At 49.3% G+C, this 16,027-nt stretch overlaps 1 protein-coding gene across 1 annotated transcript; it reads right to left on the bottom strand.

Moving 5' to 3' along the window:
• Window positions 1–132: 132 nt before the first annotated feature.
• hgs (hepatocyte growth factor-regulated tyrosine kinase substrate) lies at window positions 133–15,671 on the bottom strand. Its single transcript, XM_064314827.1, has 20 exons — window positions 15,443–15,671; window positions 12,881–12,965; window positions 12,395–12,470; window positions 11,921–12,013; window positions 11,328–11,451; window positions 11,118–11,170; window positions 10,880–10,948; window positions 10,659–10,783; window positions 9,682–9,766; window positions 8,988–9,086; window positions 8,778–8,883; window positions 7,683–7,879; window positions 7,347–7,560; window positions 6,734–6,906; window positions 5,744–5,884; window positions 4,370–4,553; window positions 3,899–4,032; window positions 3,417–3,506; window positions 2,098–2,184; window positions 133–1,919 (listed from the first exon to the last, which is right to left on the bottom strand). Exons 1-20 carry the CDS (start codon window positions 15,477–15,479, stop codon window positions 1,821–1,823), a joined length of 2,271 nt encoding a protein of 756 aa, XP_064170897.1. The 5' UTR covers window positions 15,480–15,671; the 3' UTR covers window positions 133–1,820.
• Window positions 15,672–16,027: the final 356 nt, after the last annotated feature.

Below are 16,027 nucleotides of genomic sequence, written 5' to 3'. Positions count from 1 at the left end.
TTGGTACAGTGTCAGCTATGCCGACAGGCATACTCTTTCTGCAGAGGTAATAGATAAGAAACCCTTATAATTTGATATTACATAGCACACTCCAACAAGCATATGCAGAACAAACAAAACACCCCAAGCAGATGATGGACAAAAGATGATATTTATTAAATATAATTTTTAAATTGCTCTTCTTTTAAATCAGATTCGTATGATGGAACAAGATAAAGAAAAGTTCACAGGTGATATGACCGGGGTTCAGGATTGGCCGGCGGGGCGTGTTATGTGCATGCGGATTACATGTCTGTTCTTCGCCAAGTCCGCACAAAATCACGCGTCCACGCACACACACACACAGCACACGCGCGTGCAAGCGTAGCGGACCGAACTTCGGTGCCTCGCCCCCCTCCCCCCCCCCCCCTCGTATCCCTTCGGGAGCCCCCGCAGCGCAGTTCGGCGCAGTTCGGCGCAGTCTCGCGTCCAGCTGCAGCACAGGCGCGCTTGCAGCAGAACGTGGACTCAAGGCGGAGCGCGCGGTTGCTCTTAAGACCCGGTGATGAAGCCGCAGAAGCAGCATTTCCCCAGAGAGGTGCAGACAGACTGTCCAGCACTGTGCGATTCTGTACGACGCAGTGCGACTGGAAAACCTTTCAGCCAAGAACTGCGGGCGGCCCTAGGCACTGTCCTTCACAGGAGCTGTCCTTTACAGAACCTGTCCTTCACAGGGCCTGTCCTTTACAGAACCTGTTCTTCACAGGACCTGTCCTTTACAAAAACCTGTCCTTCACAGGCCCTGTCCTTTACAAAACCTGTCCTTCACAGGCCCTGTCCTTCACAGGACTTGTCCGTGTCCTTCCCTCTGAGCCCTGCAGTGATGAGTGAGCACCTTCGCTTTACTGTGGCAGACAGACAGCCCCCTCAACACACAGATTATTTCCACGTATAACTCTTCACAATCCTCCCACATCTTTTCAATGGGAGGGCCCCGCAAAAACAGAGCCTAGTTTGCGGGTCCCCATCTCGCCATTATAAGCCAAAGTGAAGCAGTGTAAACTAGTAAGGCTTTCCACAGGGACAGCTGTGCGTGGCATGAAAGGAGCCGTGTGTCGTTCAGCATGGCGCGTCTACCCCAGGGTGGGACCCGTGGGCCTCCAGATCTCCAGACCGGCGCAGCCTGTCGCAGGACAGCGGTGTTAGCGGACTGGGTCTAACTTCATTTCGGGGCACCTTCATGAAGTGGTATCTGACCATACGCTTCTACGCCTCTACTTCCTGTTCTTAAATGAAAGAATAATAATGCCGGCCAATGAAAACTCAGTAAGAGCTGTAGTCTCGGGCATCATCACTCACAAAAAAAAAAAAAAGCCATGCAATTCGCTATAGAAAAATATGCCGGACAGGACTACTCATTATATCTTTTTTTTTTTCCTGTGAAAATGAATTTGCTTTTTTTCCTTCATTTTATAACAGAAGTGACTAATCTGAGCCTCTGTGTTTCGTCTCACAATTGAACATTACGTACACACACACACACACACACACACACACACACACACACAAACATACACGCCTACATAGGACAAAGCGGAAATGGAGATGCAGAGTCCGATGGATTTGGAGCTCCCCTGTTTAAACCCCGCCCCCTTCCCCTCCCCACAGACCCACTATGGGGGTGCAGAAGAGGGAGGTATCGGGGGGGGGGGGGTGTGCTGGGGTGGCAGTGGATTGTAACACACAAATTTAGGTTGTGAGGTGGTGTGAGGGGTAGTAGTGAGTTGTAGTGTGGCCTGCGGGGCCCACGAGGGCGTGGCCTGGGAGGGCGGGGCTGACTGTCAGTCAAAGGAGATCAGCTGCGCAACTCCGCCCTGCCCCGGGGGTTGCTGTGGCTGCTGATGCTGCGCATGCTGCTGGTGGCCACCAGGGGGCACCATCTGCAGGACAGAATGGCAAAAGGCTAGGGACGTGGTCCATTAAACACACTACCAGACAATAAAATGCACCACAACAGCATTTTACAAGACATTTAATAATGAGAGAAAAGGATGACAGATAAGAGAGGAGTGGGAGAGAATAAGAGCATCTGAGAGAGAGGGAGGGAGACGGACGTACCTGTTGATACATGGGCTGCTGTCCTGGCAAGTAGGGCTGCTGGGTGGCCATGTTGGGGTCCTGCCCAGGCAGCGATGGCATCATGTTCTGGGAAAAAGGAGGAGGAAGAAGAAGAAAAAAAAAAAAGGGTGTGGCTTTACTCACAGGTTCTGCAAGAGTGACCAATTGGCTTTGCACAGCACCACACAGGAAGCAGGAAGAGAATAATCCATTAGAACACTGCACCCAGGAACTCAGGGAGAAGGCAGGGAGACGCCAGAAGCACTGGGGAGCCTAAATATTCACTTCCCCTGACCTCATTTCCTGTCCTTTAAAGGAGTACCATGGTGGTTGAACGTGACACTTCCCAGTTGTCTTCAGGCAACAACAAAACAAATGTGCATAATTTTTTTATTCTTCAGTCATTTCAATGTACTTTAAAACGTATTTTTCTAAGCCTAAATTTCCCACTATAAAAATTCACACGAACCGTCTGGGCGTGGTAACGAGAACTGTCAGTTAGCTATGATTGACAGACCGTTCCCCGTTACCATAGCTACCCCCATGATACGCGCTCTCTTTGGGAGACTGAATATTCACAAGCTAGCTAGCTTAGTAGTATATCAAGTATCGATAGAAAGCTAAGGTAAGGACGTTGACTTGTATCCAGTTACAATTTTTGCTATCTAGCTAGCCAAGTTAAGATAAAAGCACAACTATAACGTCCTCATAAAAGCGAACTAGCAAGCTAACGTTATCGATAACATTGCCTTATGAAAGCAAACCTCCTAGCTAGCTAACGTTAGCTAGCTAGCTAAATGCATATAACCAGAAATAATCTAAAGGAACTCTAATTTAAGTGAACCTAACGTTAGTCAAATATTTGCATTGTCTGAACAGCAGGACAGTGTGTCCTGTCAGATTTCTTTACGGGGCGTGGAAATAGGAGTGGTTACTGTATTCGTGACGTAGAAAAATGACAACTTTCTCAACCGGTTGAAAATGGGACGATGAATTTAAAACGCATATTTCTCCAAAAATACAGAACGGACATATTTAATACTTTGCTCATTGTGTTTCTTCAATGCCTCTTGTGCAAATAGCACATAAAACAGAGAAAGTGTGAAAATCACCATGGTACTCCTTTAATTAGTTTAGCAGTACCACTTCAACATTATTTACCATTTGTACTAGCACCAATATTAGCTAAATCCCATGAAGTTGTCCCTGGCAACTACATCCAGCAAAGTAAATAAGCGCTCCAGCACTAAAACAAACAGAAAAATGTTCCTTGGTTGTAGCACGTATAGCACATAGCAGTATAGGAACGCACTGCTGACCTGCATGTGGTAGGGCTGGTAGCTCATGTAGCCCATACCGTTGGTGGGAGGGGCCTGAGGGGGAATGGGCTGAGTCTGGGAAACGACATTCTACAGAGAGGGAGAGAGAGAGAGGAGGTGGTGAGAGAGAGGAGACGAGAGAGGAGATAAGAGGAGGGAAGCAGGGAGAGGAGGAGAGTAGATAGGAGGGAGAGAGGGAGGAGATTAGAGAGAGAGAGAGAGGAAGAACAAGGGAGAGAGGGAAGAATAAAATCAGTCAGTGCTGGCCTAACTTGCTGTTATATACGCACCACACATTGCTGCAATGAAAATACACACGGGAATGTGTACAATTAACACATCTGACTCACACATTCACACAGTGAATCTAATGGCATCAATTTAGTAATACAGCAAGATAAAACAATAACGACATAATGGCATCGTTATGGGGGGACCGACTGTGTATCAGACACTCCCTCCCCCGGCCCCGCCCACCTCACCTGGTAGCCCTGCGTGGGTGTGGGCTGGTAGCTGGAGTAGGCAGGGCTAGTGGTGGGAACAGCCTGGGCCGGGGGGGCGGGCGGGCCCGTGGGGCCAGCGGTCTGGTACATGTAGGCGTTGGCCATGTTCGGGTCTGGAACACAGAAACGTAGGGAGGGGGGAGGTGGGGAGGACAGCGATGTAACAAAACAGATTTCCGGATCAAATCTCTCGGTCACGCTGACCGCCACACAGCTATGGACGAAGTTTCCGTCACACAAGTCGTGAAACTCCCTTATGAAGCCAACAGACAAATCACCGAGTTCAATATCACTGAATTACATTCGAATTAAAACAACAGAATAACCATCGGCAATGAAGGCCAGTACATTGTAACACACGGTTATGACGTGGCCTGTTACAACCTGGGCGGCAGCCTTTCACCGGACTTCCAGGCCCCGCCCTGCGCTCCCTGTGCCCGCCGAGCTCACCTGCTGCCGAGACGGGCATGGGCGGGTACGGCCCGGTGCCAGGCTGCCCCGGCTGGGCCATGTAGACCGTGTGCATGGGCGAGCCCTCCACGGACCCGGAGGGGCTGAAGGCGCCGGGGTAACTGGGGGGGGCGGCCGACTGGTACACCACCCCCCCGGCCACGTTAGGGGGCAGGGACTGCATCTACAACACAGCAAACACAAAGAGCTCCACCGGTCAAAAGTGAGCTGCGTAAAGTAAAGAGAAAGTAATGTATAAAGGGAGAAGGCTGGTGTGCACGTGTATACGTGTTTACCTGTGTAAGAGGTGCAGTTCACCTGTGTAAGTAGTGTAGTTTACCTGTGTAAGAGGTGCAGTTTACCTGTGTAAGAGGTGCAGTTTACCTGTGTAAGTGGTGCAGTTTACCTGTGTAAGAGGTGCAGTTTTCCTGTGTAAGAGGTGCAGTTTGCCTGTGTAAGAGGTGCAGTTTACCTGTGTGAGAGGTGCAGTTTACCTGTGTAAGTGGTGCAGTTTGCCTGTGTAAGAGGTGCAGTTTACCTGTGTAAGAGGTGCAGTTTACCTGTGTAAGTGGTGCAGTTTACCTGTGTAAGAGGTGCAGTTTACCTGTGTAAGATATGTAGTTTGCCTGTGTAAGAGGTGCAGTTTACCTGTGTAAGAGGTGCAGTTTGCCTGTGTAAGAGGTGCAGTTTGCCTGTGTAAGAGGTGCAGTTTACCTGTGTAAGAGGTGCAGTTTACCCGTGTAAGATATGTAGTTTGCCTGCGTAAGATATGCAGTTTACCTGTGTAAGAGGTGCAGTTTACCTGTGTAAGAGGTGCAGTTTACCTGTGTAAGAGGTGCAGTTTGCCTGTGTGAGAGGTGCAGTTTGCCTGTGTGAGAGGTGCAGTTTGCCTGTGTGAGAGGTGCAGTTTACCTGTGTAAGAGGTGTAGTTTACCTGTGTAAGTGGTGCAGTTTACCTGTGTAAGTGGTGCAGTTTACCCGTGTAAGATATGTAGTTTGCCTGTGTAAGATATGCAGTTTACCTGTGTGAGAGGTGCAGTTTACCTGTGTAAGAGGTGCAGTTTACCTGTGTGAGAGGTGCAGTTTACCTGTGTAAGAGGTGCAGTTTACCTGTGTAAGAGGTGCAGTTTACCTGTGTAAGAGGTGCAGTTTACCTGTGTAAGAGGTGCAGTTTGCCTGTGTGAGAGGTGCAGTTTACCTGTGTAAGAGGTGCAGTTTGCCTGTGTGAGAGGTGCAGTTTGCCTGTGTGAGAGGTGCAGTTTGCCTGTGTAAGAGGTGCAGTTTACCTGTGTAAGAGGTGCAGTTTACCTGTGTAAGTGGTGCAGTTTACCTGTGTAAGTGGTGCAGTTTACCTGTGTAAGAGGTGCAGTTTACCTGTGTGTAGGGCAGGGAGAAGACCGGCATCTGCGCTCTCATCTGGACGGTGTGCTTCTGCTGCTCCAGTCTCAGCTGCCTCTCCTTCTCCTGCTCCTGCAGCCGCTGGATCGCCAGCTGCCTCTGCACCTCCAGGTACTCCTGCAACGCGGGGACCAATCACAGCGTCACACACACTCAGTCCAGCCAATCACAACGTCAAACACACTCAGACCAGCCAGTCACAACGTCACACACACTCAGACCAGCCAATCACAACGTCACACACACTCAGTCCAGCCAATCACAATGTCTCACACACTCAGACCAGCCAATCACACACACTCAGACCAGCCAATCACAGCATCACACACACACTCAGTCCAGCCAGTCACAACGTCACACACACTCAGACCAGCCAATCACAACGTCACACACACTCAGACCAGCCAATCACAACGTCACACACACTCAGACCAGCCAATCACAACGTCACACACACTCAGACCAGCCAATCACAACGTCACACACACTCAGACCAGCCAATCACAGCGTCACACACCACACACCAACACACCAGTCCAGCCAGTCACAACGTCAAAACCCAGTCCAGCCAATCACAACGTCACACGCACTCAGACCAGCCAATCACAACGTCACAGACACTCAGACCAGCCAATCACAGCGTCACACACACACTCAGTCCAGCCAATCACAACGTCACACACACTCAGACCAGCCAATCACAACGTCACACACACTCAGACCAGCCAATCACAACGTCACACACACTCAGTCCAGCCAATCACAACGTCACACACACTCAGACCAGCCAATCACAGCGTCACACACACTCAGACCAGCCAATCGCACCCCACGTCACATACCAACAAGCAGCCAGTCACACAATCCCACAGACGCAAAAACGCCGTGAGCAGTCCAGGGCGTTAGGGCGGTGAGGTAGTTCAGCAGGGGGCACAGCGGCTGGCTTTGGGCAGTCCGGGCTCTGACCTGCTTCTTCTGCCTCATGATCTCCAGCTTGTGGGCCAGCTGGATCTGCCTCTGCCGCTCCGCCTCCTCCGCCGCCCGCCGCAGCTTCTCGCGGTGCTCGTCCCGCAGGGCGTTCAGCGCCGCCCGCGCGTCTCGAACCTGCGCCAGCTTGTCCTGCAGCCCCTCGTAGTACACTGCCAACACAGAGAGAGTCGACACACGCTCTCGCCTTCACTGCAGCACCCTCTCCTTCACTGCAAAACCCTCTTCTCCACTGCTACACCCTCTCCTTCACTGCTACACCCTCTCCTTCGCTGCTACACCCTCTGCTCCGCTGCTACACCGTCTCCTTCACTGCAAAACCTTCTGCTCCGCTGCTACACCTTCTCCTTCACTGCAAAACCCTCTGCTCCACTGCTACACCCTCTCTTTCGCTGCTACTTTCTCTCCTTCACATCTACACCCCCTCCTTCACAGCTACATCCTGTCCTTCACACCTAGACCCTCTCCTTCACTGCTACATCCTCTCCTTCACTCCTGCACCCTCTCCCTCACAGCTACACCCCCTCCTTTACAGCTACACCCTCTCTCTCCCCTCGTTCAGCGGGGGCTTTGGGGGGGGGGGGTTACTCACAGCGTTTCTCGTCCAGCTGGTTGAGCAGGTCCAGCAGCTGGGGGTGCATGTTGTTGATGGACTGGAAGAGCGAGAGCACGGCGCTGTCGTTGGTGATGCTGCGACCGCGCATGTGGTTGCTCTTCACGCGGTTCAGGAAGGTGGTGACCACGTTCTGCAGCGCCTTCAGGAACTGCTCGTGGTTCTCCTCCGACTCCCCGTTCTGGTACTGCTGCTGGGGGTGGGGTGGGGGGGTGAGAGAGGGGCAGTGGGGTCAAACCAAAGGGGCAGGGTCACACAGCTGCCACAAATCGCCCAAAATCGAATTCAGCAGAGCCTTACGGGGGAGTGACACACCTCCACAACGCTGACTGGCTGAGCGGGCACGTGGGCGTCCGCGGGCTGGCTGACGGGCAGGGGCTCGGCCAATGGCACGGGCCCGGGGGCGGGGGCAGAAGGGGTGGGGCTCTTGCGAGCTTCTTCCTGCTTCTTTTCCCAGTACGTCCTGTTGAGGTACCGTGCCAGCTGGGGAGCGAGGGAGAAGGCGCCCGGAGTCCATTAGCATTAGCAGCTAAACACCGCTAACATTGTCACAGGAGTCCACTGGCATCAGGATGGAGCCATATTCACTACAAACGGAAGGCATGGGGGTGCATGGGAGGAGGGGGGGGCGCAATCATTCCCATCTCCCTCAGCCTGACAACCCCCACCCTGACCCTCTCTGGGTTCATGCCCATGCCAGGATGCAGCCTGAAGGCCCACTTACACCGCCTCGCTCTTCTGACCTGCACATGAGGATACACGTCTTTGCTGCAAGTTTTAATTTAACACCTCAGGCTATGACCCAGCCAACCGCTGGGTTACATGCTCTGACCCTCGTTCAGGCTGGGGGATCCTGACAGTGTGACACCAACGGTACTCTGGTCCTCTCAGCCGAGGAGCAGAAGTTCTGTACAAAAGAGCTGAATACATAAGGCCTTTGTCCTCTGGTTCTTCGTTAAACCGGTGAGCAGAAATCTTTCGGAAGGAAGGGGAGATGGGCCTTAATGTCGCACTTTCCCAACGAACTTACAACACAGCATGCAGCACACGTCCACAATGCACGACAACAGCCGAGAACAGAGCTTGACTGCATAACAACGGATGATGGATGAGGTCAGAAGCGTGTGAGTGCGCTCGTTGTGTGGCAGCGTGCTCGGTGTGTGGTAGCACGCATGGTGTGGTAGTGCGCTCGGTGTGTGGTAGTGCACTCTTTGTGTGGTAGCACGCATGGTGTGGTAGTGCGCTCGGTGTGTGGTAGCACTCTTTGTGTGGTAGTGCGCATGGTGTGGTAGTGCGCACTAGGTGTGGTAGTGCGCTCCAGGTGCGGTAGCGCGCTCGGTGTGCGGTAGTGCACCAACGGCGCTGATGCCCAGAGGTGTGAGGTCAGGAGCTGGTGTTGGACAGGCAGCCCGGCTCTCACCACAGGGGCCGAGTAGAGGGTGCTGACCGGTGGGGCCGAGGACGTCGCCGGGGTGGGCTCCACCTTGGGGTACGAGGAGTACGAGGGCTTCTGCCTCTGTGGAGGAGAGCGCGCCACCCAAAACCTCAGCATCGCCGCAGTTACCAAAAACCAACGCCAAACACCAGTGCGTGCACGCGTCGCCTTCGCGCTCGTCTCACCATTCTCTCCTTCTCCTCAGCCTCGCTCTGTGATAGGGCGATGGCCAGCTGAAGCTCCTCCTCCTCCTGCAGTGCCGATTCGTCCCTCTTGGGGGGCATCTGGGAGAGAGGGGGTAGTTTCAGTTTCTTCTCATTTCTAAATACATCCCCCGTCTACCGTTTACATTTTCAGATGATCACATGCTGACACAGCTGACACCCTACTGAGGTTGCTGTGGTGCAGCTTCTTTCAGTTCTGCCTTAACCACATTTATGCCCCCTCACAATAACATGAAACTCATATTACCAATAAGGGAATCAGGAGAACAGGGTCAAAACAGCAGGCAGGTTTCATTAGTCCTATAATGGGAGGCATTACAGTAAGCTGTCAGTCAGACTTCCCAGGCAAAAAGCAAGGATCGACTAAAAAGAGTGAGTCATGGATATTATGTTTTGTTTGGCTTTGTGACATCTTTCATCACTATGGAGAAGATGAACACCTTCATAGGGCTCCCACACTCACTGATTATTGAAGAAGGGGTCAACAACAAATTACAAGCAGGAAAGAAAAAAAGAACAAATAAATAAGAGGAAAACTAAGAGCACAGACATGACGTTGAGGGGAGAAGAGCCACCAATCCTACAACTAAAAGCACATGTAATATTAGTTCCTATGTGTTAAATATGTGGACTACACTACCCATGATGCACTCACCTGAGACTGCTGGGAAAGAGGGCTGGTCAGATACTCTGGAGGGAGTTCCGCCGGCCCGGTGGCTGTCGGCTTCCCTTCTGTTTTCCTGGGGGGGGGGGGTGGAAACAGGGAGGGACAGACAGTTGAGTAGATGGGAAAAGAGGGTCTTTGGGCTGTACACAAAAACGACATGCTTGCCCATCAATCAATTCACAGCTCAGCTTTCAGGAACCTGAGGGTCAGTGGTACCCTTTGTTCCTTTAGACAACGTGGTCTGTTTTTTCCCCCTCATCACTTCAATAGGAAACTGAATGGTCTTTCCAAACTGTAAAAATGTACTGACCTGGTTACTGAGAGCCAAGGGCAGAATTTCTGAACGGAGTCATTAATGAGGTAACAAATGTCTAAAAATGTGCTGAGTCCAATAACCGACTCGTGTTCTAGTTCCAAATCCAGTCCAAATGCCTCAACAACACCCAGATCCTTACACCACCACCCCCCCGGTCCTATCCGTATGTGTAACATGTTTCTATTAATATATAACTAAAAATGTTTATTTCAAACAATTAATAAATAAAAACATGTTCCACTAAGAAATCCCAGGGATATGCAGGAGCATTTTTTTTTTTTTTTCCAGCATTTAAAGAGATCCTGCAGCCAAAGCAGTGCAGGCTGGATACAGTGTCAGGCCTGCAGGTCACCAGCAGTGCAGACGATTACTGATCTGGATACAGTGTCAGGCCTGCAGGTGACCAGCAGTGGAGGAGATTACTGATCTGATAAGTGTCAGCTGCAGTCACCAGCAGTGCAGGCGTTTACGATCTGATACAGTGCAGCCTGCAGGTGACCACAGTGGACACTGATCTGGATACAGTGTCAGGCCTGCAGGTGACCAGCAGTGGAAGCGATTACTGATCTGGATACAGTGTCAGGCCTGCAGGTGACCAGCAGTGCAGGCGATTACTGATCTGGATACAGTGTCAGGCCTGCAGACTCACTTGTTGAGGAGTTCAAAGCAGGGCTCACACACGCGGACCTCCTTCTCGATGCCAAACTTAGGGATGGTGGAGTATTTGGAGGAACACTTTCCACAGAAGATCTGACCACACGCCCGACAGTGGTGCTGCAAAGAAGGAACGTAGAGAGAGCAACACTACTCTAACAATCCCTCACACACGGATGTTAACACGACGTCCCACAAGCACGTGCGCCTTTCTACCTTTCGGGTCATGACCCCAAACTGAACTCGACATCTATGACACTCCTCAGCATCCACCCAATCAGGGGCCTGCAGAGGCAGAGAAGGAGAGAGAGAGACGACGGGAGAGACAGATGAAGACAGAAACAAAGAGCAAGAAACACATCACGAATATCAGTCATAAATCCTTGGTGAAGCCTCCTCAACTCGGCAGTACATTCGGAGGCGTGCAGACGCACGACCGCGGCAATGGCCTCACCCTTTCCGCTGCAAACATGGCATCGCTCTCTTTAAACTCGGGAAACACATGACCTGTGGGAAGAGAGGTGATTGGCTGAACACACGCAATTCTATTATCGGTCACAGACAAAGATGCAGTCCTCCAATCAGGAAAGCACAATCAAAAGTAACGCTCCAATCAAACAGGGTGTATGAGAGACAGAGAGAGAGAGTATAGTTCTCCACTCACCCTCCACCTTCATGATTTGGTAGGTGTCCTGCACCACCTTGTACTTGGGCTCGTTGCGGAAGGCGTGGGCCCAGGCCTGAATCAGGTACAGAATCTTATTCCTCACGTTCGGCTCCGTCTGCTTCTAGCGGGGAAAGCACACCACTCACTGAGTAGGGGCAAGCATGCCACCCATGCATTATGCTCAGTGAAACACAGACATACTTCATTACACCACACTGGTAAAACACAGGACTAAATAAGGAGTCCATGAAGGAGCAGGAGTAAAAAGCCAGAGGCAAATCTGGCCAACCCACCAAGAGATGAGTGTAAGAACATGATGGAAATGTGTATGTTTCAATTGTAACTGAATACAAGATATAACATAGGGTAACAACAAGAATGAAACAAAACCAAATTCCTTAATTGATCAGTCACTCGATTTTTTAATGCTGCATTAAAGGACACCCAGTGTCATATGGTCACTGTGTTGGTCGCCCTTAGATTCCTGTTTTACTGATTACAAACTCCCGAGAAGTGGGGTGGGATGACGACAGGAAATGAGGCGTGGTGGAGACTGGAGGTTTCAAGGGGGCAAATTTGGCAAGTGTCACCTTGAGGAGGTCCTTCAGCTCCTCCATGGTCTGCTTGCAGGCCACCTCATCGTGGACAGTCTGGCCGCAGTTCTTCACCACGGACTCCAGGACCTGCTCGACGGAAGCACCATCAGCCCAGCGCTCAAACAGGCAGCGTGTTTTCGCTTAGCCATCTACGCATTTGCGAGGGCTAACATTACATTACATTACAGGCATTTAGCAGACGCTCTTATCCAGGGCGACATACAACAAGTGCATCAGTTCAAGGTGCAGAGGTTCACACTAGAGTGAAGTAAGGATCGTAGTAACCATCTCATCACGGCGAGGGTAACGGAAGAGTTTACTCACAGAAGGGTAAAAGATGCTTTACTTCTTAACTTGCTGGGCTCTTAATTCATCTAAAGAATTTTCTAACTGAATTCACAAAACTTCTGCTCAACGTTTCACACTCAAGATGTTGTTAAAAATTGTTTTGGCAAACAGCCTACCCACCTCCAGGGCGTACAGAGCCACGTGTGGGTTCTTGTCGTTCACCTTCCTCTTTATGGCACCGATGGCGTACTTCGCTCTGCAGAAGGAGGACAGGGAGCATTCTGTCCGTCAGCTTTTCCCATAAACACACCATAACATGACAAAAGGTTTCCAGATGTTCTTTTTTAGGAAGATTAAAAAAACATTAGCGATCAGCTCTGTGGGGTCCAGGGGGTCGGTGTGGGGTTGAAAGATCAGCTCTGTGGGGTTCAGGGGTCAGTGTGGGGTTGAAAGGTCAATCTTGTGGGGTTCAGGGATCTGTATGGGGTTTAAAGGTCAGCTCTGGGGGCACAGGGGCCAATGAGGGGTACAGGTGAGCTCTATCAGGTACGGGGGTCAGTGTGGGGTTTAAAGGTCAGTTCTATGGGGTGGAAATGTGAGCTCTATGGGGTAGAGGGGTCACTGTGGGGTGTAAAGGTCAGTTCTGTGGGGCCTGACAGCACTCACTGGGTGTCTCCTTGGCGAATGAGGTCACAGATCTGCAGGATGGATTCCCAGTCTGTCTCCAGTAGAAGCTGACTGGTGGCCTTATCTGAGAGACAGAGACAGACACAGAGACAGAGAGAGAGAGATAAATAAATTATCAGTGCAGCGCAAGCCGTGCATTCCCACCACACCCAGTTTCAAAGTTGGAACTCATTTTTAACATGGGCTAAACAGCACCTGCACACTGGCTACAAAAAGAGACAACCATTATATCAGCCCAAGAAAAACAGTGATTCCAACTTCACCCATAATTCCTGTAAGCAAGCCAACAACAGCAGCAATGGTCTACCATGGGAAAGGGGTATAATGAGTCAGCCTGTTTTCAGCACTACAGTAAGACTGAGTTATAACAGACTTGATTCCTTCTGTGACCACTACGTTCCATTCTACAGTCCACCATCCGAGTTGCACAGCCATTGCAATGAAGTAATGCTCTACATACAGAGGTGGTCCTGGCAGGCGGTAGGTACCAGATCAACTAGAGCAGTGGACTGCTTAATGCATGATAAAGACAAAGATATCCTTCCGACTGAAACCCTTCCTCACATGGGGAGGATAAGACCAGGGCTATTCTACCCTGTGAGATTCCTAGCCACAGCTTCCAATAGCATGGTCTGGATCTGATAACAGACCGTTTGCCAAGCAACTCCACCAAAAACTAGCACGAAGATCAACACAAATAATGTGCAAATAGACTCTGGCTTTTTAAAATACAAAAAAGGATGCTATTTGGTTACCTATGCCACACATGAAGGAGGGGTCCAATAGAACAACTCCAAACACTCATTTAAGCATATCAGGGAGGCTGTGGACTGATAGCCAGTCATTTCCATGTAACTGATATAAATCAATCCCTAATGCAAATCGGCCTGTCACAGCACCTACATTTGAATGAACAGTAACACAAACAGGAAGGTTGTCCGTTTATAGATAATAGATACATTGTGCTTTTGTGAAAGGAACAGCTGCCAAAATTTGCAGCAATTATGAAGAGCAGTTTAAGCAGTACTGTTGGGTGCAGGACCAAATTCGCAGAAGGGGAGCTTAAATTGAACAACTGGGCAAGGTTATTAAAAATCAGAAATCATTCTGGTGGAACTGGTCACGGAAATGATTATGAATTCAATAAATAATCACGAAACAATGTGTGAGGTCAAAGTCCTTCGCTTGTGTTAATCATTAAACTCACTCCGATCTTATTACCAAAGTACTAAGTTATACCGAAGGCAATATGGTGTCTGTCACCGCAACCAAGGGATAACTCAAAAGCCACACCGCTAGCCAGGTTGAACGTACTCAAAGAAAGTTACGCTTGAGAAAGCATGGTCAACTAGATAACATCGATATCCAAAATATGATTTCACCACAGGACACATTCACGGTGTACTTCAGAGTCCTTTATTTCTCAACATTTCAATGTGACAATGGCAAATGTATGAATCATAAGCAAGTTTAGCAGGCCTCGTTTAGTTGCATAGCTTGCTAGCTTCTGTGTCAGCACAGTGAATGGTAACTTATCTGCATCAGATAAGCAAGCTCTCTTAACTAATGCAGTTACCATTAACAGACCACAATGATAAAAAAAAATTATACCAAAATATCTCTCGCAAGTTAGCAAATTAGAATACGTGAGCTAACATTACTAATTTTAATCAAGTCCGCAAACTTTGACAAAAAGGCTACCAAGCTGTCTTGCTGAATAACCAGCCAGACTTCAAATATCATATAGGCCTAACTGTTTGTAATTTAAGATTATATCCAGGTTAGCTAACGCTTTCTTCCACAATTCTAAACGGAACTGGGAATATTTATCAGCGTAGTGTTTCAAGAATCATTTCAGATAAATTTAGACTAACGTTAACTTAATTTACTTGTATTAGCTAAAGCGGTTAGTTGAAAATTAGCTAGTTAATGACAGATCTATCTGTTTAGCTAACTTAGCTGGCAGGGTCATCTGGGCTCAAATACCAATCCTGAGCTGGCCAGCTACAACGTACTGACACAATTGAGGTGACACAATTAAGGTGGTTTAAAAATGGTTAACTAGCAGTGCAAGTCAGTTCATTTTAAGGAGCTAAACATGTACCCAAATAAGTTGTTACTAGTTAATTTAGCTAGGGTTACACGTTAGCTAGCTAGTTAGCTATGCATCGTTTGCTAGTGAGCCACCGTCAGCTGGCTAAAACAAACAAAGCCGACCAAAACCCAGGACTGTTCCCCAGAACTAGGCAGTATCAAACAGCTGACTGTAACTGCTAACTAACAAACAGTTCAGGTTAGTAAATTAGTTGTATTCGGTAGACCGGCTACATGTTGGCATTCCAGTCTGGCGTGAAAATGAGACTGCTCGGTCCATCTTGACTAGTAAGATCGGGGCTGACAAGCGGCAGAGGGCGAATGATTACGCCCAGGCCTGTTATAGCAAGCTGGCGCTAAGGAAAAACGACAACCCAAATAACTGCCAAACAATACCAAAATCACAGTATGCTACACAACGCTCGACCAGTCAGTTACAGCTCTTACCGAGCAACCGCTCAAAAGTGCCTCCTCCTTTGCCCATAGCTGATCTTGTATTCAGACTTGCTGACGAGACGCGACTGGCTCCTGTTTTTCAGTCCCTGACCAGGATTACGTACTTCCTGCTTCCCGGTGCCGTATGCTTTGCTGTCTCGAAGCTGACCGCGGATCAGTTTTAAAATCTATGCTACGGAGGCGTTGAGATCTGAACGATGGTGTGGTTAGCTGATCCAAGGATGCCCTCAGCCTCGGAGCTGAGAGCGTAATTATTTTGGGAATGGCTTTTCTATAAAGAATGTTCACCACCCTGCCCTCTAGAGGCAAAATGGGTTCTCATAAAAAAATCTGTTTGTAAATATGATTGCAGGACTACCATGCATCGTTAACGTTAGCCTACAACAGTTAGTTCGGATGTTACTACCACTACTGTAGCCTTTAAGTAGGTACTATAGCAAAGGAAATGTATTTATCAGTTAATTTATCTTGAATGGAGTTCCATTCATATATATCAGATATATATTTTATTCTACATTCCTTTCTTCTGTAATGGCTATCTGAAGGAAACACATTAAACTGCGAAGTGTAAAAGCT

Source organism: Anguilla rostrata, chromosome 17 (assembly GCF_018555375.3).
Source record: "Anguilla rostrata isolate EN2019 chromosome 17, ASM1855537v3, whole genome shotgun sequence".
In the NCBI taxonomy this organism is placed as follows: Eukaryota; Metazoa; Chordata; class Actinopteri; order Anguilliformes; family Anguillidae; genus Anguilla; species Anguilla rostrata.
Note: the sequence above shows the minus strand (reverse complement) of the source record. Positions and strands in the feature narration are given on the sequence as shown.

What these genes read in the sequence shown, in the direction of transcription:
- hgs (XM_064314827.1), bottom strand. Translation starts at nt 15,479, where the DNA reads ATGGGCAAAGGAGGAGGCACTTTTGAGCGGTTGCTCG. An exon ending in CCATGTTTGCAGCGGAAAGG is followed by an intron (nt 10,949 to 11,117) that starts GTGAGGCCATTG and finishes CTGCCTCTGCAG; the next exon opens with GCCCCTGATTGGGTGGATGC. An exon ending in TCTCCCTGCCCTACACACAG is followed by an intron (nt 4,554 to 5,743) that starts GTAAACTGCACC and finishes GCTGTGTTGTAG; the next exon opens with ATGCAGTCCCTGCCCCCTAA.